This window comes from Aedes albopictus, chromosome 3 (genome assembly GCF_035046485.1).
Source record: "Aedes albopictus strain Foshan chromosome 3, AalbF5, whole genome shotgun sequence".
NCBI classification, from domain to species: domain Eukaryota; kingdom Metazoa; phylum Arthropoda; class Insecta; order Diptera; family Culicidae; genus Aedes; species Aedes albopictus.
In genome coordinates, this window is record NC_085138.1 from 105,121,345 (window position 1) to 105,146,183 (window position 24,839).

Consider the following 24,839-nt stretch of genomic DNA (forward strand, 5'->3'; position numbering starts at 1 on the left):
TAGTGTTCAACAATTGGATCTTAGCTGCATAATGATACTGTGATAAGAAAAATATTTTTTTCAAATGAAATTACAATGAAAATGTGATTTTAAACAATGTTAAACTGTTAAGGACATCCTTCCAGTTATTGTAACTATGGTGTGACTTTGATATTTGTGGTCGATTTGCCAGCAAAGCTTATTTCGTAACAGCAATTTCTTAAAATTAATCTTAAGAATTGTGCAGTTTTCGTGTCATCAGCGGTACAAAATTTTCAATCGATATTTTTGACGTAAAATATGTATAATTTTATAACTTTATTTGAGCAATATCATGACACACATGTATACGCATCTAGATCATACGTTTATGTTGATGGAAAACTACTTAAGTTAAATTTATAATAACATTTTCAAAAACTGTTCAACATTTGGGTAGTGTTCAACAATTGGCGAATTAGCACTCTTTTAAAGAACATTCAATTTATTTTTTTTTTGAGAAAACTCAGAAAGAATTTCTGTGGAAACCCGTGGTCCAGTTTCAAGATGAGCCTTAAACAATTTTTGAGAAACTCCTGAACAAATCCCCCCCCTTGGGGAATATCCGAAAGAATCCCTGGAGCAATTCTTTAAGTAATTTTCAAAGACACTAAAAGGAATCTTTAGAGGTATTCTTGCTGAAATCTTCTTAAAAATTCGGAGATTATCTTCTTTTTGAAAACATTCCATATTTTTTTTGATAAATCCTGAAGAAAATTCATATGAATTTCTGGGAAGTCCTTGGAGATAATACTGGATTTTTTCTGGCAATTTTAGGAAGAAGTTTTGCTAAACTCGTAAAATTAATTCCAGTAATTACGGGAAATAATCGTTAAATAAATATGCATGGAGTAGTTTTCCCAGAATAATTCTAAATTGAGCGCAATAGTGAAACCATTTCCTTGTGGGCGTGCTGGTACAAGGGGCGCTGAAATTTGAAAACTTTGAGTAACCAGCTCTGATTTTAGCATGACAGCACTGACTCGAACTACGCACATCACTCTATCCATCGTTGCCTTGATCAATCGTATCAGTTTATCCGGGAATCCGTATTCGTGCATAATCTGCCATAGCTGGGCTCAATCGATTGTATCATACGATGATTTAAAATCGATGAACAAGTGATGTGTGGGCACGTTGTATTCACGGCATTTCTGCAACACTTGGCGCATGGCAAATATCTGACCCATTGTAGCGCGTTCACTCATGAATCCAGCCAGAAAGTTCCCTACGAACTCTCTTGCAATCGTTGATACTTACTTACTTTCAGTCCTGGGCACCCACGGTGGTGCAGAAGGCCGAATTGAAAGATTTCCATCCTGGGCGATTGCAAGCCATTGCCTTCACCTGTGGCCAGGTCAAATTTCTGTCGACTTGCTTGATTTCGTTGTTGAGGCTGCGCCGCCATGAGCCTCTGGTTCTGCGCTGCTGCGATGTCCTGCTGGGTTCCAGTTTAACGCTTGTTTGCAGATTTTGTTTCCGCCCCTGCGTAGAGTGTGGCAGGCCCACCTCCACTTTCGCTCCAGAATTTCTGTCGCTATCGGCATTTAATGACATCGACGATAGAGCTCCACGTTGGAGATCCAATTGTGAGGCCACCATGCACGAATTATATACCGCAGGCATCTATTGATGCAGTCGTTGAGTGTTATCCATTGAAACACACCAGGTTTCACTAGTTAGTAAGTCAGTGAGTGACATAGTGTGTAAGTGAATTTGTTGGTTTATGAGTATGTGAGGTCTGTGCCGTAGTAGTAAGTGAGTACATTAATGAGTGAATTATTGAGTTAGTAAGCGAGTTATAAAGTATGGGTTCCGTGGCCGTGCGGTTAGCAGCGCCAGCCATTGAGACGTATTGATAGCCACGTAGTGTTGCTTCGATTCTCACTCCAGTCTGAGAAAACTTTCCATCAAACGAAGAATTTTTCACTGGGCCACTGGGTTTCGTATACTCGAACTTCCATTAAAGTAATAACTCGGGGATACTTAAATGTATCCATTACGTAAATGGATTCATTTTTTTTTCTTAAATAGCTCTTTCATTGCCATTGCCAGAGCCATTCAAGTAAATATATAGGCCAAAAACCGATATAAGGTCGAAAATGTCGTTAGGCCGAAAATATTGTTAGGCCGAAAAAGTCGCCAGGAAGATATATTGTTTGATCTGAAAAACGTCGTGTGACCGCAAAATATTGTTACATCATAGAATTTATTTATCCGAATAAGTGATTAGGTAAAATAGGTCATTAGGCCGGATTGGTCATTAGGCCGAAAAGGTCATTTGGCCGAAAGGGTCATTTGGCCAAAAAGATCATTAAACAGACAAGATCATGCAGTAGAAAAGATCTGTACGCCAATGAGGTTTTTATGCCAAAAAGATCGCAAGGCTCAAAAGGTCTTTAGGCCGAAAAGGTCTTTAAGCTAAAAAAGTCTTTATGCTGAAAGGGTCTTTATGACGAAAAGGTATTTATGCCGAAAAGGTCTTTATGCCGAAAAGGTCTTTATGCCGAAAAGGTTTTTAAGCCAAAAAGGTCTCAAGGCCTAAAAGGTCTTTAGAGCGAAAAAGTCTTTAGGCTGAAAAGGTCTTCATGCTGAAAAGGTCTTTATGCTGAAAAGGTCTTTATGCCGAAAAGGTCTTTAGGCCGAAAAGGTCTTTAGGACGAAAAGGTCTTTAGGCCAAAAAGGTCTTTAGGCCGAAAAGGTCTTTAGGCCGAAAAGATCTTTAGGCCGAAAAGGTCTTTAGGCCTAAAAGGTCTTTAGAGTGAAAAAGTCTTTAGAGCGAAAAGGTCTTTAGGCCGAAAAGGTCTTTAGTCGTCAAAGGTCTTTAGGTCAAAAAGGTCTTAAGGCCGAAAAGGTCATTAGGCCAAAAAGGTCTTTAGGCAGAAATTGTCATCGCTTTCCACTGCTTCTATGGGTCATATGAATAGGAACCCCAGCAAAGAATGGAACTGATTTGCGATTACAAGCAGTTCACGTCTTTGTAATTGCTTCATGCATCTTGGTAATGCTACGATTCCATATTCATCCTATTCGAAAACAATCAATTACGGTACCGTGTTCACTTTTAATACAAATACAAAAATAAGAAGGTTTTGGCTCTATTACTTCTTTTACACAGAAAGCCACTCATCTACGACACAACTTACTAATATACTCACTATTTTTAAACCTCGTAGTGACGACACTTCCTCGACAATTCAATCACCCACAAGTTTACTCAAGAATTCACTCACTCATTAAGTCTCTGAACAGTCTGAACGTCTAGGTCATTTGTTTATCAACTTATTAAATAATTCATTAACACACTCATTCAACAGTCACTCACATACGCATCAACCCATTGATAAGCCAACTCACTTATCAATTCACTCGCTTATCAACTTACTCATTTACTCATCAACCCACACACTCATAAATCTCATTCACAAAGTCACTCACTTATTCGGTGTATCTCCCATCAATTGATTTATTGATTGACTGTTCAGTACCTCCAGCAGTTGGTCTTTGATTTGGTATTACCTCAAGTATCCTTTTTTGTATATAGGAAATAGGCGATTATAAGGATACTCACGGACTCACTAATTCAACCAAACATCCCAATCACACATTAAATGAAAAGAGTGAAACTTATCAACTATCTTACCAACAATATTTCAAACTCGCTTAAATTCTGAATTTTTTCACGTGTACTAGTAAGTCAATTCAGCTGGGTACAATAAAAGGATCCGTTTTCTGCTAAATCCTTATGGTCGCAGAACTAGCAAAAACAGGGTCATCCTCCCCAGCACCAGCCGAAAGTTTACGAAACATTGAAACACATAAAACATTTATCCCAAAAAGAATCATTTTCAAATCGTATTACACCCGATTCTCAATTTGCACGGATTTTTTTTTTTTTGCACGGCCATACGAGAAATCATAATACTTTTTTTGCACGGATTTTCGAATGTTGAACCAAAAACTTTTTTTGCACGGTACGCATCCCCCGTGCAAAAAAATAATCGGGTGTACCAACCTTAGAAAATGGTGGTTTTCACTGAACGTTTTCTGATCGAGAAGCTTTTGTTTCTTGTTTTGAGAGAACGGACGCCAAAATCTTGGTTGCTGTTGACGGTGAGGCGAGAAAACGGACAGTGAAACAACCCAACAAATTGGTTTGTTTTAAACTAAAATGGCAGTAAACATTTTGCCAAACAAAATAGTAGTGTGCTTCAACTGCCAAGCCGGTTGCATCTAACCAAAATTTTAGTTTGTTACCTGAACTGGAACAACCTACACTTTAGTAAACACAAACACCTTACGGTAGTTGAAAACAACAAATCTTTGGTTTGAAACAACAAATCTTTGGGCAGTAGAAACAACTAATTAGTGTGATTATTTCAAACCAAAACCAATAGTTTGGAACAAACAAAAGGTGGGTTGAAACTACTATTTTATCAGATTGGTGTTTGTTGTTTCAAACTGGATGCAGCATTGAAATAGCCATGCTATTAGGTGAAGTAAGTTACCAAAAATGCGTAATGTATCTGTTTTACGTGGAAATTGTATAGTGGGATTGTTATGCGTAGAATTTCAGTTGAGGGACAGACATGCGTAGAAAATCAACAGTGGGACAATTTGGCTTGACATGCTTTTCATGGAGTCTTCGAACAAAGTACATGTGTTATTTTTTATGTTTCATGAAAATATATGTGAAAATAGAGCACTTGGTTCAAAAAAGTCAAAATCGGCAAAAAGTAACATGGGACAACTATGCGTAGAACGGCGGTAAATGACTTCGAACTGGCTGATGACGTTGCTCTCCTAGCTCAACGGCGCTCTGATATGCATAGCAAGCTCGATGATCTTGCCAATCGCTCCTCAGCGGCAGGTTTTACCATCAACGTCAACAAGACCAAATCGTTGGATGTAAACACGGTCAACCCTTCCAGCTTTACGGTAGCTGGTCAATCAGTGGATAATGTTGAAAACTTCTAATATCTTGGTAGCCAAATGGCGGCACTAAGATCGACATAGGTGCACGGATCAAGAAGGCTGCTTTTGCAAGTTTAAGAAATGTATGGAAAAACAATCAGATTAGTCGATGCACCAGAATCCGAATTTTTAACTCGAACGTGAAATCTATGCTGCTATACGCTAGTGAAACCTGGTGTGTGTGTATTAGCGGAGAACACGCATTTATCATAGATAGATGCCTGCGGTATATAATTCGTGCATGGTGGCCTCATAATTGGATCTCCAACGTGAAGCTCCATCGTCGATGTCATCAAAAGCCGATAGCGACAGAAATTCGGGAGCGAAAGTGGAGGTGGGTCGGCCACACTCTACGCAGGGGCAAAATCTTCAAAGCAAGTGTTAGACTGGAACCCAGCAGGACAAACCGAACTTACAGGATAGATGTAAAATTGAGTCATATTTGCCTTTTAGTCATGAAATGTTTAAGTACTTTAATGGTTTACGTCACGTGCAAATTTCAGAATTTTTAAATGTGCGGTTATCATTCGTTTGATAATTGAGTTTGTTAGGTTGAATTAAGAGCCAACATAACAAAAATGATACCTCAAATTCACTTCTCGAATACCAAAATGATAAGACGTTAAGTTATCATTGAGTTCAAGTTGATAACTAATTGTGTTTTAAAATATTTTGTTCAACATTACATTTAGTTATCAACATGAAAAAATACAGCTGATTGATTACTGGTTTTGCTATCAATTAGTTATCTTTCGGAGTTATTTTATCGACCAATTGAAAAAAAGTTTACTATAATGTACAACCAATGTTTTCAACTATTGCATCCAGGTGGGTCTCGAACCCTGATCGAATGATTGTCGGGCGCAGCCTATAGCCCCTAAACCAACGGGATTCAGAAAGAGTAAGAGTAATTAAAGGCCACGCTTCCGTACTACAGTCGCATTGAAGGTGGAAAGCGAAATCTATGTTTAGATTCGAGGTTAATCAGACTCTCAGTTTTGAGAAAGCTTTAAAATATGCATTTGGAAACAGATAACATACTTTGTTATCATTTGGTATTTTTATGTCATCGCGATAAACCAAAATAATCGGTGACTAAATTTGTTATCATCTTGTTATTATCAATTGGAAAAGATGATAAAAAAAATAACAAAATGATAACACCGATAACATAGTTTACACAGATAAAAATAATGAGATTTACACGTCATGTAAACTTACTATGATGATGGCTTACATGATATATCATGTAAATTTGTGTTATATGTCATGTAAACACACAGAGTCACGCTGATTTACATGACATATAATGGAAGTTTACATGTCATTTTATGACTTTTACATGATATGTCATGTAAACTTCTGTGATATTCCCCGCTCCAATCATGTGCATCATATGTCACAGAATTTTACACTCTTTTTTCGATCTGTGTAGTATCAAAGTGATATCACTTTGTTATCCGCCTTTGCTCGGAGTCCCAGCAAGAATTCCACTTCAGTTACTTTGGCTTACTCCAATAACGTATTCCCCAGAGAATATTTCACTATGCCCTGAACACGTGAATCGTTAATGGTAGTAAATAGCAAAGAAATAAACTAAAAGAAGAAATTCGCAATCCCATAAACTTATTACTTCACAGCCATAAAAAACCGACGTGACATAATTCCAATCCTTGATTCCATTAATCACAACGCACGAAAAAACGCTTTGATGCTGTACTTACTACGCAGTCCCAGTCTTGCGGCAATCTCAGACGTTTTGCTCCAGTTTCGTTCGTCTATCGTTTTCCGCGTTTGTCGTCGCAGCTATAATGTTGCAATATCTTACCCCTGGAGACCCTGCGAAACCAGCTATCCAACTGTCATATGGGGTCCGGTCGGTCTATCTCCATTAGGTTTGTCTAGCTCACATGCTTACGCACAGCGAGTAGGTACTACTTTTCCATTTCCTTCCCACAAGCAGCAACTTGATCGGCCTGCTACCTACCTGTATCGTATAGACTGCCGGATCACTAAATAACCAACCTCCCAGCAAAACAAAATAAAAATACTATCGACTACGCACCACACCGCCACAGCATCCAGCACCCGATCCAGATTTGTTGGAGGCCATGCCGCCTCAGTAGAAATTACCTCACTTGGCGACCATTTAGCTCCAAGCACTCGACGCAATATTACCGCATTTTTACACCATTATTTAATTTGGTTCAACTTTCTCCACAAAGTCGTCGTCGTCGTAGTTGCATCGGGGTCGGGTCCGACTACTTCTGTCCAAGTGTGACCAATCAGGCGATCCTTTTCGTTAATCGAAGCCGTTTAACTGTTAGGTACCAGCCGCCTCCAGCCTCCCCGGGTAGAAGAAAATAACTAACGAAGATCAAATTTTGTCATTAAAAATGAATAGCTGAATGGCAAAATTTGTTATTGGTTTGTTGGGAATAAGAGCTAAAAGAACAAAAATAATAACTGACTTTGTACCGGAAAATAACTCAATAATAACTAATTTTGTCCTTATAAGAACAAAGCAAGGACAAAATATTTCAAAATGAAGAATATCTGAATAATTTATTATCGAGTTATTGAGAACAAAATAAGTTATTTCAAATAAGATCATCATAATTGTAAATTTTGTTCTTATGATTGAAAAAAAACTGTATTGTAATCCCGGGTAGATGGAAATAACTAAAGAAGATCAAATTTTGCCATTTAAAAAGAATGGCTGAATGGCAAAATGTGTTATTTGTTTGTTGGGAATAAGAGATAAAAGAACAAAAATAATAACTGACTTTGTACCGGAAAATAACTCAATAATTACTCATTTTATCCTTATAAGAACAAACCAAGGACAAACTATTTTAAAATTTAGATAAACAGAATAAGTTATTATCGAGTTATTGAGAACAAAGTAAATACAAAATAAATTATTCCAAAAAAGATTATCATAATTGTAAATTTTGTTCTTATGATTGAAAAAAACTGTATTGTAAGTTCAGAAATTAATTATTATTTCCTTTTTCTGGAACAATGTGAGTTATTATTTTTTATTTCTTTTAGCTCTTATTCCTAACAAACCAATAACTACATTTGCTCTTCTTCAATATTCTATAAAATAAAATAACTAAATAACTCATCAATAACAAAACAAGTTATGATTGCAAAATATGCCATTGGGATGTGATTTTACTTATGATGCTCAAAAGAACTTATTTTGCTATGATTGCACATTTTGTTATTATTTAGTAATTTATTGTTATTCAACAATAACTCAGAAATATCAAATTTTGCAATGATAACATATTTTGTTCTTAGCGAGTTATTTAGTGTTATTCATGAATAATTCAAAAATGATTATACGTGATATGATGGCAAAATTCGTTATTATTTTGTCCTTGATTTGTTTTTTGCCTCTACCTGGGAAGTTCTGAAATGTTTTGTCCTTGTTTTGATCTTATAATCACAAAATAAGTTATTATTTACTTTTTTCTGGAACAAGGTGAGTTATTTTTTTTGTTCTTTTAGCTCTTATCCCTAACAAACCAATAACAAAATTTATTCTTCATAAATATTCTATTCAAAATAAAATAAATACTAAATACGCTCCCCCCGACATTTGGCATAAAGTCATTTGGCATAAGGTCGTTTGGCATAAGGCCACTTGGCATAAAGACAATTGGCATAACGGTCATATGGCATAATGACCATTTTGCATAATCGAAATGCACCCTTCTTTATTATGCCAAGTGTCCATTATGCCAAATGACCGTTATGCCAAATGACACAGACCCCTAAATAACTCATCAATAACAAACCAAGTAATAATTGTAAAATATGCAATTGTTACACTAAATGAGATTATGCCGATAAAAATGCAACAATTTTTCCGTATCCATCCAAATTGAGCAATAAACGAACACATTGTAAAATCCTGATTGTACCTGCCTCTGACCGTCGCCGCTGTGGGAGTGGGACCTATCTATAGAAGGAAAGAGATGACCCTTGACTCACAAATTCGCACACACGGTACGATCTCCAGCAGATCATGAACAATAGCATGATCAAATGTGCCACAAATTCGCTAGCGTGCGGGTCGATCTGTGCTCACAGTGAGGTGTTAAAAAACGACAAAGTGCATGCCGAAAAATCGAAGTCCAAGCCAGTGAATTTCGCGTTGAAATCGGTCATTGCATGAAAAGGCACTCTATTCTGGCCAACCAGTCGTGGGCCACGTGGATTAAAAATCCAAGCAAGGCTTACTGCTTCCAAAGCTCTCATTGCATGTGCAAGCCGCTGACTACAGTCAATATACTCGCCATTAGAGCCCGATCCAAGGTGGTAAGAACTCGCCCAAGGCTCGGATAGGTAACTAAACTCTTGACATGATAGCTCCAGATTCAACATGGTGGCTTGATTTTCAGCTCTCCGATAGCTGCATGCAATCCCAGCTTGTTTGACGCCTAAGAATCTACGGGAAGGCCTTCTACTTCAGAGGGCCTTTTTTAATGCACGTCCAACACAGCTACATTCCGAGTGCGAGGAAGCAATGCAGTAGCCGCATGCACTTTCCCATGCTAGGCAGAACGGGGGAAGAGGTGTGATCTGCAACAAGTGTGTGCAAGGCGTGACAACTCCACAGCGTGCGACATTACAACGTGCAACAACACTCAATCGTGCGACATCGTCGGTGCATTCGTGAGACACTGCTGTGACAACGTCCGTCCGGCGGTAGCGCAGATGGTTCGAGGCATTGGCGCTACATTCAGTGGTGCATCAACGCAACATTTGCGTATTACCAGTTCTCCTACGAGTGCATGGTGCGACATCAACGAACGTTAGTTTCTGCAGCGGTTATACGGGGCCCCCAACGATGAAGAATCTATTGTAATAGATATGCAGGTACACTAGGAATAAGATCAAATCCAGCATTATATATGTATATGCAGCATACACTACCTTCTTGAGTATTTTGTTTGAGTATCGTTTGAGTCTAGTTTGAGTATCAAACCCTCCCGACCACTATTCCGGAGGGCACTCGGTGCTATTGTCTATAGCTAGCCGGGGCAACCAAGAAGCGGTCGCAATAAGCCGCGGGTGCACTTTTATAGTTGTACCATTCTAAGCACTTTAGTAGATATAAGCGTTATTTGTCACGTTGGCGCCCAGACTAAAAAACCCACTTCGCGTTTCGTTACAACTCGCGTAACGGTTCTGTCAAGTGAGTGATCAGTGAGTGAAGAAGTGCAATATCGGTAATTAGTGAAAGTGAAATTCAGAAATGGATCTGAACCAGCTGACCCCGGAGGAGATTGATTTCGAGCTCCTGTTACGGAACACGACGGGGATTCGAGGAAAGAACTTGGAATGGAAGATTTCGCGGCTGCAACAGCTGCTGGACAGTGAGCAGGATGGATCACCAGCACCAAGGTATTCATCGCATGTGGTTTCGGACATGGACAGCATTTACCACTGCCAAACAACAATTTCGCCGATTTTCTACGCTCTCAATGCAGCTTTTAAGCAGCAAAATGAAGCACAGGTGACTTCGTTGCGATCGAGACTACTGCACTACAAATTCAGGCTCTCGCTTATAACCGAAGCCACGATTTTGGACGAAGCCAAAAAATCGTTGACAAAGATTTGCAACGCTCTGCACCAAATTGACGAGTTCCTGAACGACAAAAACATAGAACACCAGAGCGACACAAAGAATCCGGATGATCTTCCAAGCGACCCGGAGACACTGAAGCGGCTAAAGATCGCACAGCTGCAATCGAGCATCGACGAGGCAGATAAGCAGCAAAAGGTGTTACAACAAGAGCTTCAACGAACGATACAGGATGGGCAGATTCCTCAGCGATCACCAGATCAGGACAACGTGTTTTCGACGCTGCAGCAACAACAACAATCTCACATGCAACAACAGAACCCGAATCCAACAAAATCACAGCAGCAACACGGTTTGACTCAGCAATATTCGCAAGAGATTCTCGATCCGCTTCAGCATCCAACACTCTCAGGACAACATCAACAGCAGCAAACAGAACAATCACAACAGCGAGGTTTCCAACCAGAGCAGCGCCTACATTTGTTGCTGAATCAAATGCAGTTGCAGCAACAACAACTAGAACAACAGCTGCGGCAGGAGCAGCAGAGGCGGCAGCAGCTGGAATGGCAGTTACAACACCAACAGCACCAACAAAGCGTGGCAGCAGTGCAACAGCAGGCGAACTATGCGCCAAACTATACCTATGGATCCATTTCGGGATACTGGGGTCCTCAAAACCAGAGAGAGTCTGGAATAGCCCAGGAACCACAACGATCCGGCCTTACTCCACCGGTAGGAGTTCCGTCCAGACCCAACACACCCAGATCATCCAATCAACCGGCCAATTCTAATCGATTCTTACAACCAGTGCACAAATGGCCTTTTGAATACGCCGGCGAGAACAACATAGTAAAGCTGGGAGAGTTCTTAAATCAAGTAAACACTTACGCGGTCACAGAGGGCATGGACGATCAAGCCCTGCTTCGTTCCATCAAGCATTTACTGAAGGGTCGGGCTCTTCAGTGGTACACGCGGTCATACCTCGACCTTACGACATGGGAGATCTTTAAGGCTGAAATCAAACAAGAGTTTCTGCCTCCCAACTACTCCGAGATTGTAAAACAGGATCTGTACTTGCGTTTCCAAGGTCCAAACGAACCCTTTACGAACTTCTACAGAGATCTAGTAGCGGCCTTCGAGATCATAGATCCTCCAATAACTGAATCCGAGAAATTGTTTATCTTGAAATCCCACCTGAACTCAGACTTCTCACCAATCGCTTCAGCATCCCGCTCTGGCAGCGTGCGAGAATTAGTATCAGTTTGCAAGGATTTTGAAGTCTCACGCTCCTATGCCATACGGGGACGTGCTTCTACAGCAGCGCGAACACCAGGCTCTCGACCGGAAGTCTCAGCGTTTCAGCGACCAGCACCTAATCGAATCGATCGCAATCCAGTCAACAACGTGAATCGCTTCCCCATGAACAGACAACCGTTTGGGATAGCGCAAGTCAACATGATGGAGCTGAACCAAGACAACGAGGAAGATCTGGATTTGGGAAACATCAGAGAGCGAGAGGCATTCCAACAGGACATTGCTCTTCGAAATGAATTGGCAATGAATGTGGTTGAAGAAGTGAACGCAATGCGAACACAAAACGACTGGAGAGCAAGGCCAGCGGACAACATTTTGGAGGTTCCAGTAAGAGAAAGCAGCAACAGAGACTTGGCGACGGCGGTCGTATGCTGGCAATGTGATAATCCCGGTCACACCTACCTAAGATGCCCAAATCCAAAGCGTTTCCTATTCTGTTATAGCTGTGGAAAGAAGGGTTGCACCACACGCAATTGTGATGCCTGCATCCTTCGCTGGAGGCAGTTGGAGACACAGAACGCCCCTCAGGTTCCGGGAAACCGAAACTGGGAGAACCCGCAGTAAAGGGTGAGGGATCTCCCAATATTGCAGACGTCCCTTTGCTTAACAACATACCCGCCTTCAGAAAGGCGGATTCTATCATCATAAACACAGACAACAATGACAACCGGCCATATGCTTCAATTTCTGTATTAGGACGTGAGCTACGAGGACTCCTAGATAGTGGTGCAACTTGCAGTCTTATTGGAGGGCCACTCTCCAAAATTGCCGACGAACTCGGGTTGCGTAAATTTCCAGTTGTAGGAGAAGTGAAAACAGCAGATAATTCACCACATGCAGTCTCGTTCTACTCACACGTGCCGATCGCGTATAACAACAAGAACCGTACGTTGCCAATGCTTTTCGTCGAATCTATGCCGCCCATACTGATTTTGGGAATGGATTTCTGGGAGAAGTTTGGGATAAAACCGGTTATCTGCGGAATCACGAGTGACTGGAGTTCAAAAGAATCGATAGTAGAAACTTTAACAAACCATCAACAAGAGGAGTTACAGACAGCAATCCAGGCTTTTCCAACATCAGGGAACCAAGGTCAGCTAGGCAGAACGAGCCTTTATCACCACAAAATCGACACCGGCGATGCTGCTCCGTTCAAGCAAAAATACTACCCCATGTCAAAGTTTGTCCTAGATGATCTAAATAAAGAAGTAGACAGAATGTTGCAGCTGGGAGTAATCGAAGAGGCACTGTGTTGCCCGTGGAATAATGCCACAGTGGCAGTTAAGAAGAAGGACGGGGCCATGCGGCTATGCTTGGACGCCAGAAGGTTAAATTCGGTACTAGTCCAGGAAGCGTACCCCATTCCACAAATCGCTTCTATCGTCAACAACCTAAGCGGATCAAGGTTCCTTTCTTCGATCGATCTTGAATCAGCATTTTGGCAGATACCTTTAGAAGAAGGATCGAAGCAAAAGACGGCATTCACAATTCCTCAACGTGGTCATTACCAATTTACAGTTGTCCCTTTTGGACTGTCGACGGCCAGTCAGGCTCTATCGCGCCTAATGAACCATTTGTTCATAGATCTACAGGGGATAGACAAAATGATCGGGACAAGCAAAATTTTTACTTTTCAAAAAATGTTCAACTAGCTGTAACTTTTCGAAACGTGTATCGAATATTCTCAAATTTCCACTGTAAGTTGATCAACTAGTTGTGTATCAGTGGACAAAATTTGGAAAAGATCGGGCTATTCTGCACGAAGTTATAAAGATTCTAGAAAAAGGTATAATTATCCGATAGCCAACTTTGAGCAGTTATATCTCCGGATTCAATGAACCGAATGCAATGAAATTTTGACTATTTATGACTTATATAATGAGCTTTGAAAAACTTTTGACACAACATAAAATTCTTAACACGGATGAAAATTATTACGATTAGTTAATTTTTCTAATAAAACATGGAATTTTCTAAAACTTCAATATCGTTTCAAAATTCAAGATGATAATTATAGTTCATTTAAATTCCCTCTAGTTGTCTTGAATATAAATATGTTTTGAATGAAAATAACAACATAGCCTTCAATTAATAGAAAATGTATTGGGATGCATATTGAAAATAAACCAATTTACTAAGAAATCATAAAATAAATAAAATCGCTATAACTTTTTCTCTTGTTAATAGTTTAAAGTTGTGTCAAACGTTTTTCAAAGCTCATCATATAAGTCATAAATGGTCAAAATTTCATTGCATTCCGTTCATTGAATCCGGAGATATAACAGCTCAAAGTAGGCTATCGGATAATTATAACTTTTTCTAGAATCTTTATAACTTGGTGTAGAATAGCCCGATCTTTTCCAAATTTTGTCCACTGATACACAATTAGTTGATCAACTTACAGTGAAAATTTGAGAATAATTGATGCATTTTTCGAAAAGTTACAGCTAGTTGAACATTTTTTGAAAAGTGCAAATTTTGCCTGTCTCGATCATTTTGTCTATCCCCTGTAGAACCTAAAGTATTCGTATATCTGGACGATCTGGTACTGGCAACCGAATCCTTTGAGGAACATGTGGCACTATTGCAGGAGATCGCACGTAGATTGAAGGCAGCGGGTTTGACCATCAATTCCGAAAAATCTGTGTTTTGTCGGAAAAGTTTGAAGTATTTGGGCTACATACTGGACGCAACCGGCTGGCACGTGGATGACGAGAAAGTAGCGGCGATCAGCAAGTTCCCGACGCCAACCACAAAAAAGGAAGTGCAGAGATTCATCGGGATGTGCGGTTGGTATAGAAGATTCATCAAGGACTTCTCTAAAACTGCGGCAGCTCTTACGGAGTTGACGAAGGCCAAAGTTAAATTCAAATGGACGGATCAATGTGAAAAGGCCTTTCAAACTCTGAAATCACATCTTCTATCTGCTCCTATTCTGGCTACGCCGGATTACACAAAGCCATTCGCAGTTGCTTATGACGCCTCAGATGTCGCTATAGGAGGAGTATTGACTCAGGAAGTAGATGGTGACGAAAAGGTTATTTGTTACTTTTCGCAGAAGCTTTCATCGTCCGAACGCAAATACTCGGTAACACAACGAGAATGTCTTGCGGTAATACGGTCCATCGAAAAGTTTCGAGGATATCTTGAAGGAACACATTTCACAGTCTACTGCGACCACTCAAGTCTTACCTACTTGAAGACGATGAAAAATCCTACTCCTCTCCTAGCTAGATGGATTCTTCGTATGAATGCATATTCGTTTGACATCAAGTACCGCAAAGGAACTGCCAATGTCGTTCCAGATTGTCTGAGTCGGGTGGAAATAGTAAACACTATTAAACTATCCTCAACAGTTTCTGATCCTTGGTACAACAATCTGCTGAGGGAAGTCAAGGCAGACAGCGACAGGCATCCAGACTTCAGAGTCGTGGGAGAACATCTATACAAAAACTGCATGGTCAAAGATGAGTTGGGAGCCAAACAACATCGCTGGAAAATAGTAGTACCCACACACCGTCGCCGAGATCTCATGCATCGCTTCCACGACGTTCCAACCGCAGCACATCTGGGATATGACCGTACATTCAATCGAATTCAAAAGGATTTCTACTGGCCGCAAATGGCTACAGATATCCGGAGGTACGTCCAAGCTTGCGAAGTGTGTAAAGCATGCAAAGCACCCAATAAAACCTTGACTCCAACCTTAGGAAATCCCAAACCAGCTCAACTACCATGGGAGTTGATATCGATCGACTGGATCGGACCAATTACCAGATCGAAGAAAGGGAACACAGTCCTTTTGGTGATTGTGGACTGGGTAACAAAATTCGTGATCTGCGAACCTTTTCGTACAGCCAATGCCCAAAAAATGGCTAGCTTCCTGGAAAATTACGTATTCCTCAGGTTTTCAACACCTCGGGTAATTGTATCGGACAACGGATCACAATTTTTATCACACGTATTCCAATCCTTACTCAAGAGGTACAACGTGATCCACATGAGGACGGCTTTCTACACACCAATGTGCAACGCCGCTGAAAGAACCAACCGAACGCTCATCACCTGCGTACGAAGCCTGCTCGAAGAGGACCAAAGAGAATGGGACGTCCACATTCAGCAAGTTGTTTGTGCAATTAATACAGCAAAGCATGAAACACTTGGATGTACGCCATACTTCTGCAATTTTGGCAGGAATCACGTTCTGTATACCGAACAGTATCCATTGGCTAAACTGAACTCAGATGAGGACCCAGCAACAGCGCAAAAGGCACGAATCAAAATTGCTCAGAATATCCGACACTTTGTTATATCGAAGATCAAGTCCGCACACGAGGACAGTAAAAACCGATACGATCTGCGGGCACGCCGCAGAACATTTATAGTTGGAGATATTGTCTGGAGGCGTTCTTTTGAACTGTCAAGCGCTGCAGATCACCGAACGAAGAAACTTGGTGCAAAATTCATTCCTTGCATCGTGCGACAGGTTCAAGGGTGCAACAACTATCTGTTGGAAGACGTAAAAACTTCGAAAACCGGGGTTTACCATTCCAAGGATATCAAATCCGACTAATCATTATTTACCAAGCTATGTATACGACTCGTTAGTCTGACCAGGAGCGACAACGCCATCGAACTCGTGTTGCTGATTGACTTGTAGGCCCAACAACAATACAGAAACCTCGTCGTCAGCAACCACTTCTGATTAACAACAACCAACTTCTCAAAGTGTTCAGCTATGTCTACAGCACTCCACTGTCAACAAAGAGCAGCAATAGCCGAAGAAAACACCGATGTCAGGCCATTTCGGAGGCAATCGACGGAACCTCGTCAAGCACTTGCCTTCACCTCGAAGAACTTGGTCTGGCGAGTTACAAATCTACAGAATCCAACAAGATCAAGCTATGTACGCAGATCAACTGTCCGACCATGAGCATCCTGCCAACAAAACACACTTGCTGCTGACTCGAAGGCCCAAAAACATTCACCAGGAAACCTCGTCGCAGCAAGTAGTCTCACGAATCTCTCACTTCTTTCGCCCATAAGGTGTCTACTATATCGCCAGCAAATCATTGGATACCTCGCAGCGAAGAATGGGAGAGGAGCACCAACGGAGAAGACAGAACAGTTCCACCTTGCAATTCGTGAGAGATCATTCTTCCCAAAGTTAACAACTAAACAATCACTACCTTCAAGATCACTCACTTAAGTCTGGAACTTCCAGAACGCCAAAAATAACGCTAAGTGCTTACTCAAACTTTTTATGACTCAACAGATTTTATGCTGCTTAGTAAAATTAGACTACATATCGTATTTTCTCGGCAAAATTTCTGGCGCCCAACAACTTAACCGTAACTCAGGTGTTGGCGACGCAATTGACCCTAGATTAAGAATAGAATAAGGGGTAGATTTAGAGATATGCCGCAGCGCTGCAGCAGCGGTGAAGTATTTTCTTGAATTGATCTGGCACAAAATGTGTAACCAAGAACCATTATACCGTTAGCTAATAAGATATGTAGTGAGGTACCGTAGATAATTAAGAAACCGAATACAACACTCGATGTCCACATTAGGAGATGATCTGTTCGAGGTTGATAGATAGGAATAGAAGCAATTAGCCTCTCCAAGACCTGAACGTCAGCAGATAGACGAAATTTTTGCGAATGCAACATTCGCAAAAATTTCGTAACCGTTTGAATGATGTTGTGTTACACTAAATGAGATTATGCCGATAAAAATGCAACAATTTTTCCGTATCCATCCAAATTGAGCAATAAACGAACACATTGTAAAATCCTGATTGTACCTGCCTCTGACCGTCGCCGCTGTGGGAGTGGGACCTATCTATAGAAGGAAAGAGATGACCCTTGACTCACAAATTCGCACACACGGTACGATCTCCAGCAGATCATGAACAATAGCATGATCAAATGTGCCACAAATTCGCTAGCGTGCGGGTCGATCTGTGCTCACAGTGAGGTGTTAAAAAACGACAAAGTGCATGCCGAAAAATCGAAGTCCAAGCCAGTGAATTTCGCGTTGAAATCGGTCATTGCATGAAAAGGCACTCTATTCTGGCCAACCAGTCGTGGGCCACGTGGATTAAAAATCCAAGCAAGGCTTACTGCTTCCAAAGCTCTCATTGCATGTGCAAGCCGCTGACTTCAGTCAATATACTCGCCATTAGAGCCCGATCCAAGGTGGTAAGAACTCGCCCAAGGCTCGGATAGGTAACTAAACTCTTGACATGATAGCTCCAGATTCAACATGGTGGCTTGATTTTCAGCTCTCCGATAGCTGCATGCAATCCCAGCTTGTTTGACGCCTAAGAATCTACGGGAAGGCCTTCTACTTCAGAGGGCCTTTTTTAATGCACGTCCAACACAGCTACATTCCGAGTGCGAGGAAGCAATGCAGTAGCCGCATGCACTTTCCCATGCTACGCAGAACGGGGGAACAAGTGTGATCTGCAACAAGTGTGTGCAAGGCGTGACAACTCCACAGCGTGCGACATTACAACGTGCAACAACACTCAATCGTGCGACATCGTCGGTGCATTCGTGAGACACTGCTGTGACAACGTCCGTCCGGCGGTAGCGCAGATGGTTCGAGGCATTGGCGCTACATTCAGTGGTGCATCAACGCAACATTTGCGTATTACCAGTTCTCCTACGAGTGCATGGTGCGACATCAACGAACGTTAGTTTCTGCAGCGGTTATACGGGGCCCCCAACGATGAAGAATCTATTGTAATAGATATGCAGGTACACTAGGAATAAGATCAAATCCAGCATTATATATGTATATGCAGCATACACTACCTTCTTGAGTATTTTGTTTGAGTATCGTTTGAGTCTAGTTTGAGTATCAAACCCTCCCGACCACTATTCCGGAGGGCACTCGGTGCTATTGTCTATAGCTAGCCGGGGCAACCAAGAAGCGGTCGCAATAAGCCGCGGGTGCACTTTTATAGTTGTACCATTCTAAGCACTTTAGTAGATATAAGCGTTATTTGTCACACAATTAGGATGTTATTTTACTTAGTATGCTCAGAATAACTTATTTTGCTATGATTGCATATTTTGTTTATTCAGTTATTTATTGTTATTCAATTATAACTCAGAAATAACAAATTATGCAATGATAATATTTGTTGTTCTTTGCTAGTTATTTAGTGTTATCCATAAATAACATAAGAATGATAAAATGAGATATGATGGCAAAATTTGTTATTATTTTGTCCTTGATTTGTTCTTCGCCTCTACCCGGGTCGCTTCAGTCAGTTCCTAGTGGTGGTGGTCACTCAAGTAGGTACCTGGTGTTAATGGTCTCTCAATCTCTGGATCTGGTTCAAAAGCGCGTGTCTGATCATGTCGGTAGGGCACTTTTAAGATCGGTAGATATTGGGGAACTCCTCGATGTACCCATAGAATGCACGTCTTACTGGGACTTCCAAAGCGGTGCAGCGGTAGTCTTGCCACCCTACTAAAGTAACTTATGTTTGTGAAATCAAGAGCTGTCCGTAAACTACGTACACTAATTTCTGGCCATCCAGAGCGTAGACTTTGGCCAGAACCGCTCCACTCTAAGAGCCTACGTAGTTTATGTACAGGCCCTTATACCAAATTTGTGTGATCCACAGTTTCATGATATGTATTATAGACTCAAATGATCCAATTCCAATAAAACCTTCGACAATTTGTTATATTGTCGCAACGATCTTTTGCCACATATTTGAGACGGGAAGACCCCATACCGAGTGTACCACTATTAAAATGGTCTACCAGAGTGCCAATTGTAAACGGTTAGGCCGCAGACAGCCGCGAGGAGAGGTGTCGAGTTGTTTGTTTACCTTTCTCAACAAACCGCTAAGCGCTACCAAACCGGGCGGCTGGTGGCTGTCTGATCGCGTGGAAGATCGTTATCGCGATCGCCGCGCGCAGTTTTAGGTGAGACAGGTGAGAGCGAAGAATGTGATCGCGGTTGAGCGTTGCGATCATCGGTGCGATCGGTGAGAGAGCGTAACGCATTCATGGCATGGTAAGCGCCTGATGGTAGGCAATCCAACTGAACGGTACCGATTCCCGTTTGGGAGGTTACCGATTCAGTGGAATAGTTCGCCGCAATAACGTTTGGTGGCGCCCCAGTGACTTGAAATCAGAGATACAAGAATAGGGTGGTTACTCTCAATTTATAATATATGTACTTGCTGTCCCCGGCAAACTTTATTTTGTCTACTGCGTTTTCTGACGTTTCACGAACATCGGATTTGGATCGTCTTTGTTTTGTTCTGTTAGTTTTCACCCTGGCAAGGTTTATGGCACACAAAAAATATGGACAAAACGAGATAGAAAAAAACATTCATTAGGGTAGCGAACCACTTGGGCAGCGGCCGGTATTTTGGGCACTCTACGCTATTACTCAGTTAATTCCAAACCAATTGACTTGAAATTTTGTACACGGCTAGATACTATACGTATGTCATCGCGTTCCAAAAACTGTGTCAATTGGTTCAGAATTGGCTGAGTTATAGCAGAAAAGTGCCCAAAGTAGGACCCCTGCCGAGATGGTTCCACTTCCCTGCTTAGAGACTTGGTCTCTAAGAACTAGTATCATATCATAGCATCATGTATAAAGTAAATCTTTGTGAGTTTTCTAATATTTTTAGAACTCTCACGTGCAGAAAAGTTTTGCGATATTAAGTCCAGAAATGCCTGCACATAAAAGAAATATATCTGAAATCCTTTCAGATTTTCGTCTCGGGATTTCTTCGAACATTTATTCAAGGATTACCCCACAAATTCACCTTGATATTCCTCTACGAGCAATTTAATTTAAAAAAATCTATCAAAGATCCATTCGGAAACTTTTTTTAGGGTTTTCTTTAGTTTCTTAAATTGCTTCATGGATTAGAAAATCCTCCAGAAATTCCTTTCAGAAAGTCTTCCACGGATTTCTTTTGCATATTCTTAATAAACATGTTCCATAGATTGCGTCAGAAATTCCTCTAGATTTTCCCTCAGAATCCTTTGGATAAGCCTGAAGAAATTCTCCAAGAATTTCTCTAGAAGAGCTTCTATGAGTTTCCTCAGAAATTCCTCCATAGATTCTTTCAGAAACCCGTATAAGGATTCTTACAGGGAATCATCCACGGATTCCTCCAGAAACGCTTTCATCGATTCCTGCTGAACATCAAATGATCAGGATTTCTTTCGGAAATTTCTCCAACGATTTGTTTGAAAATCTTCCACGTACTCCAGGAATTGTATTGTAAATTTCCTTCAGATTTTTTTTTGTGGTTGCTTCTTTAATTTGTCTAAGGACTCTTTTAGCAAATATTTATTGAACTGATTCTATCCAATATTGATCTATCGATTCATTCAGCTTTTCAGCAGTTTGGTCCTATAATCTACCAACCTTTGTTTTAGAAACTTCCTTAGTGGCTTCTTCAGAAGGTCTTCCAGAGATTCTTCAGTAAATTTCTCCAGAGCTTTCTTCAGACATTCCCTCAAGAATTTCCTAAGAAATTTCTCCACCAATTCTTCAAGGGTTGTCCATGGGTTTCTACTAAAACTCCGAAAGGGATTATGTACTTTAGATTTCCTAGGGATTCGTTCCTTCGGAAATGTCTCCGGGAATTCCTTCAGAAACTTTTTGAAAGGCTCCTTCAAGACATTTGTACAGATATTTCTTCAAAAAGTCCACCAAAGATTTGTTCAGGAATGGCTGTAAAGATTCGATTGAAAATTTCCACAGGAATGTGTCCAGATTTTTTTCAGGGTTTTATACAGAACATCCAACATGAAGTTGTCTAGAGATTCTTGTATCTAATCCTCAATTGTTATACTTTCTAGGAATCGCACCCAAGGAGCTTTTCCATGTAGTTTTTTGGAAATTCCTCCAGGGATTTCGCCAAAAATATCCCTGGGGCTTTCTTCAGATATTCCACTAAAGATACATTCAAGAGTACTTCCTGAGATTTCTACAGGGAAATTCCTGGTAGGATGGTGTCTGAAACTTCTTCAAGGATTCTTTCAAAACATCTCCAGAGACTTTTTCAGACACTTCTTCAGGAAAATCAGCAAAGATTTTATTTTCAAAGTTCTTCCATGGAATTTTCCGGAAATTCCTTTCATTTTTTTAAGATTCTAAAAATATATATTTGGATATAACGGCTTTTAAAGGCGTTTCAGGAGGTTTCCGAAGGCTTTTGGGGGTATTCATAGCCTCTCAGGTGAACTTCACGGGGGTTTCAATACGTTCCAATGCGCTTCAAAGTGTTACAAAGCACTTCAAGGTTTTTCAGAGGATTTCAGGGGCGTTCTAGGGGGCTTTACAGGCTCTCCGGTGGGTTTCATGTTGATTACATTTAGACATGCGTTTTAATGCATTTCAGGACATTCCGGAACATTTGAGAGGTATTTTAGGGGGGCTTCAGAGGCACTCAGGTGAATTTCACAGAGGTTCCATGGCAGTTTTAGAAGCGTTTCAAGGCGTTTCAATTTAAGAGGCTCTTATGTGTCGTTTTGCGGAGATTTTCGGGGATCAGTGCGTTTCAGGAGGTTTCTGGGGTATTCAAAAGGGCTTCAAAGACTCGCAGATGATTTTCACGGAAGGTTCGTAAGGGTTTCGGAGGTGATTTAAACTATTTCAAGGCGTTTCAATGCATTTCAGGGCGTTTAAGGAGGTTTCAGAGGAAATTTAGGGGACTTTAGAGGCTCTCACGTGAATTTCACGGAGGTTTCATGGGGCTTTAAAAGGCGTTAAAATGTGTTTCAGGATATTCCAGGAGGTTTCAAAGCGGTTTTGGGTAACTTCAGAGGCTCTCAGGTGAATTTCACGAAGATTTCATGGGGGTTGAAAGCGTTTCAATGCATTTCAGGTCGTTTCATGAAGTTTCCGGGTAATTTTAGAGGGCTTCAGAGGATCGCAGGTAAATTTCATGGAGTTTTTTAAGCGTTTCAAGGCGTTTCAAGACGTTTGCATGCATTTCAGAGCGTTTCAGGAGGTTTAAGATGGCTCCATATACTCTCAGTGAATTTCACGGAGGTTTAATGTGGGTTTAAGAGGCGTTTCAAAGCGTTTCAAGACGTTTCAGAACGTTTTCTGAGATTTGGGCGTGGGATCCACAGGCTCGCAGACACATTCGCAGATGAATTTCACGGATGTTTCATGGGGGTTTCAGAGGCGTTTCAAAGTGTTTCAAGACGTTCAATACTTTTTGGGGCGTTTCAGAAGGTTTAAGATGGATTTTAGGGGGATTCAGCGGCACTTAGATAAATTGCACGGAGATTTCATTCATAATACTCCAACTGATTACACTTGCAGATCAGATGTCCTAAACTCCAGAGAGTTCTCGGATATCCATATACAATCATATTATCCACTTTATTCTTCAATCACTTAAGGACAAACGTCTTGAAATCCCGCTTCAACGTTCCATTAGAACTTCAGACGCACAAATCTCCAGAGGCAAGCTTCAAACAACAGTGCATTTCATTATTGGGGATTTTTTTTATTATCGAACACTTTGGGCCGAAGGGTCTCCGATTTTCATGAAAATTTCCCCAGTGCTAGAGGTCGTGGATATATGATCATATATGGAATTCAAAAAAATCATAGTGGACTATTTTCCCGGGAAACGCTAGATGAAATTTCACGATTTTTTAAAAAATTGTAAAACACCCCAAACTTCACAAAATCATATCTCAAAAACTATGCATCTTAGAACAAACTTTCTTTAGTGAAATCGACGCCAAATTATCTCAGCAATCCAATAAAAATACAATGAGGAAAAAAGTTCTCAGAAAGTTTTTCACCATAGAGAAAAAACGTCTAGAAATGCTGATAAAAGTACCGTCCGTATCATAGATTATTTTTAACAAAATTTTTCCTAGCGCAGAAACTAATGTTCTTCCTTTCGTTCTTTGACGCCAAAATGGAGTCTCTTACCGTTTAAGAGATATAGCTGAAAAACCAACGGCCAGTCGCTATATTTTCATACGAAGCTATAGGAAGCCATCTACAACAGCGGCCATTCACTTGTTGCAACATGTTTGCTTTGCAACGACCAAATGACATACGCTAATTGTAACGTAACTTTGACACTAACGTGCATCGGAGAGCGCTGACAGCACATATATGGCACATGAGTGCCTTTCAAATGCATTAAATAGTCATGTTTTGCAGTGATCGGGTTTCTAACTAAAATGTGTTTCAAATAACGGGTTAACAACGAGTTAATGCGACCGGTGAGCGTAAAATTACTTATAGTACTCATATCCTATATGTTTTTCATTTCAATTAAGGAAAACGTAGAAAACAAAGAAAACTATTAACGGAGAATGGTTACTACTCAGCAAAATATCTGAAAATTATACCCGACGACAAAAAAATGCATGCAAATTTCTTATTTAACTTTATTTTTCATCAAATAATTTATTGTATGGAATATTGAACGCAAGCTTCATACTGAGAGCAAGCTGTAAATTTATAAACTGATGGAAAAATGTGTGCGATACGACGAGGCCCTTCTGTTACAGGTTAAATGATATAACATTTTTAACTGTGTAAGTAACAAAAATGCATAGTTATGTAGTATTTTTTGATTATAATTCTTTTGCTTCGTTCAGAAATAAAAAAAAAAAAAAACATTCTAGAAATTTTTAAAAGATATAGGATCCAGTATTGATCCATAGAGCTCCGTAAATGCACAGGATGTAAATAAAAATGAGGACGTTAGAGGATTTCTTGAAATTAATCATTTACTTGACATCTCAGAGCATTGAACAATTTTAGACAATATTATAAACATTCGAACTGTGTACCGATTTATTGGTTGATTCGAATATATGTTTTATGGGTAGTAGTATGGGTTTGTCATGATAGTTCTCAAAACTGATGAAGTCTTTTTGACAACAAACTATTAGTT

The 24,839-nt window shown here is 40.5% G+C and overlaps 2 protein-coding genes across 3 annotated transcripts in view; both read left to right on the forward strand.

Moving 5' to 3' along the window:
* LOC109400817 (uncharacterized) overlaps nucleotides 1–24,839 on the forward strand; it is a 138,447-nt gene that overhangs the window by 43,012 nt on the left and 70,596 nt on the right. The window lies entirely within an intron of this gene.
* LOC115261900 (uncharacterized) lies at nucleotides 10,265–13,487 on the forward strand. Its single transcript, XM_062842878.1, has one exon. The coding sequence runs from the start codon at nucleotides 10,265–10,267 to the stop codon at nucleotides 12,470–12,472; it is 2,208 nt and encodes a 735-aa protein (XP_062698862.1). The 3' UTR covers nucleotides 12,473–13,487.

What these genes read in the sequence shown, in the direction of transcription:
- LOC115261900 (XM_062842878.1), top strand. Translation starts at nt 10,265, where the DNA reads ATGGATCTGAACCAGCTGACCCCGGAGGAGATTGATTTCGAGCTCCTG.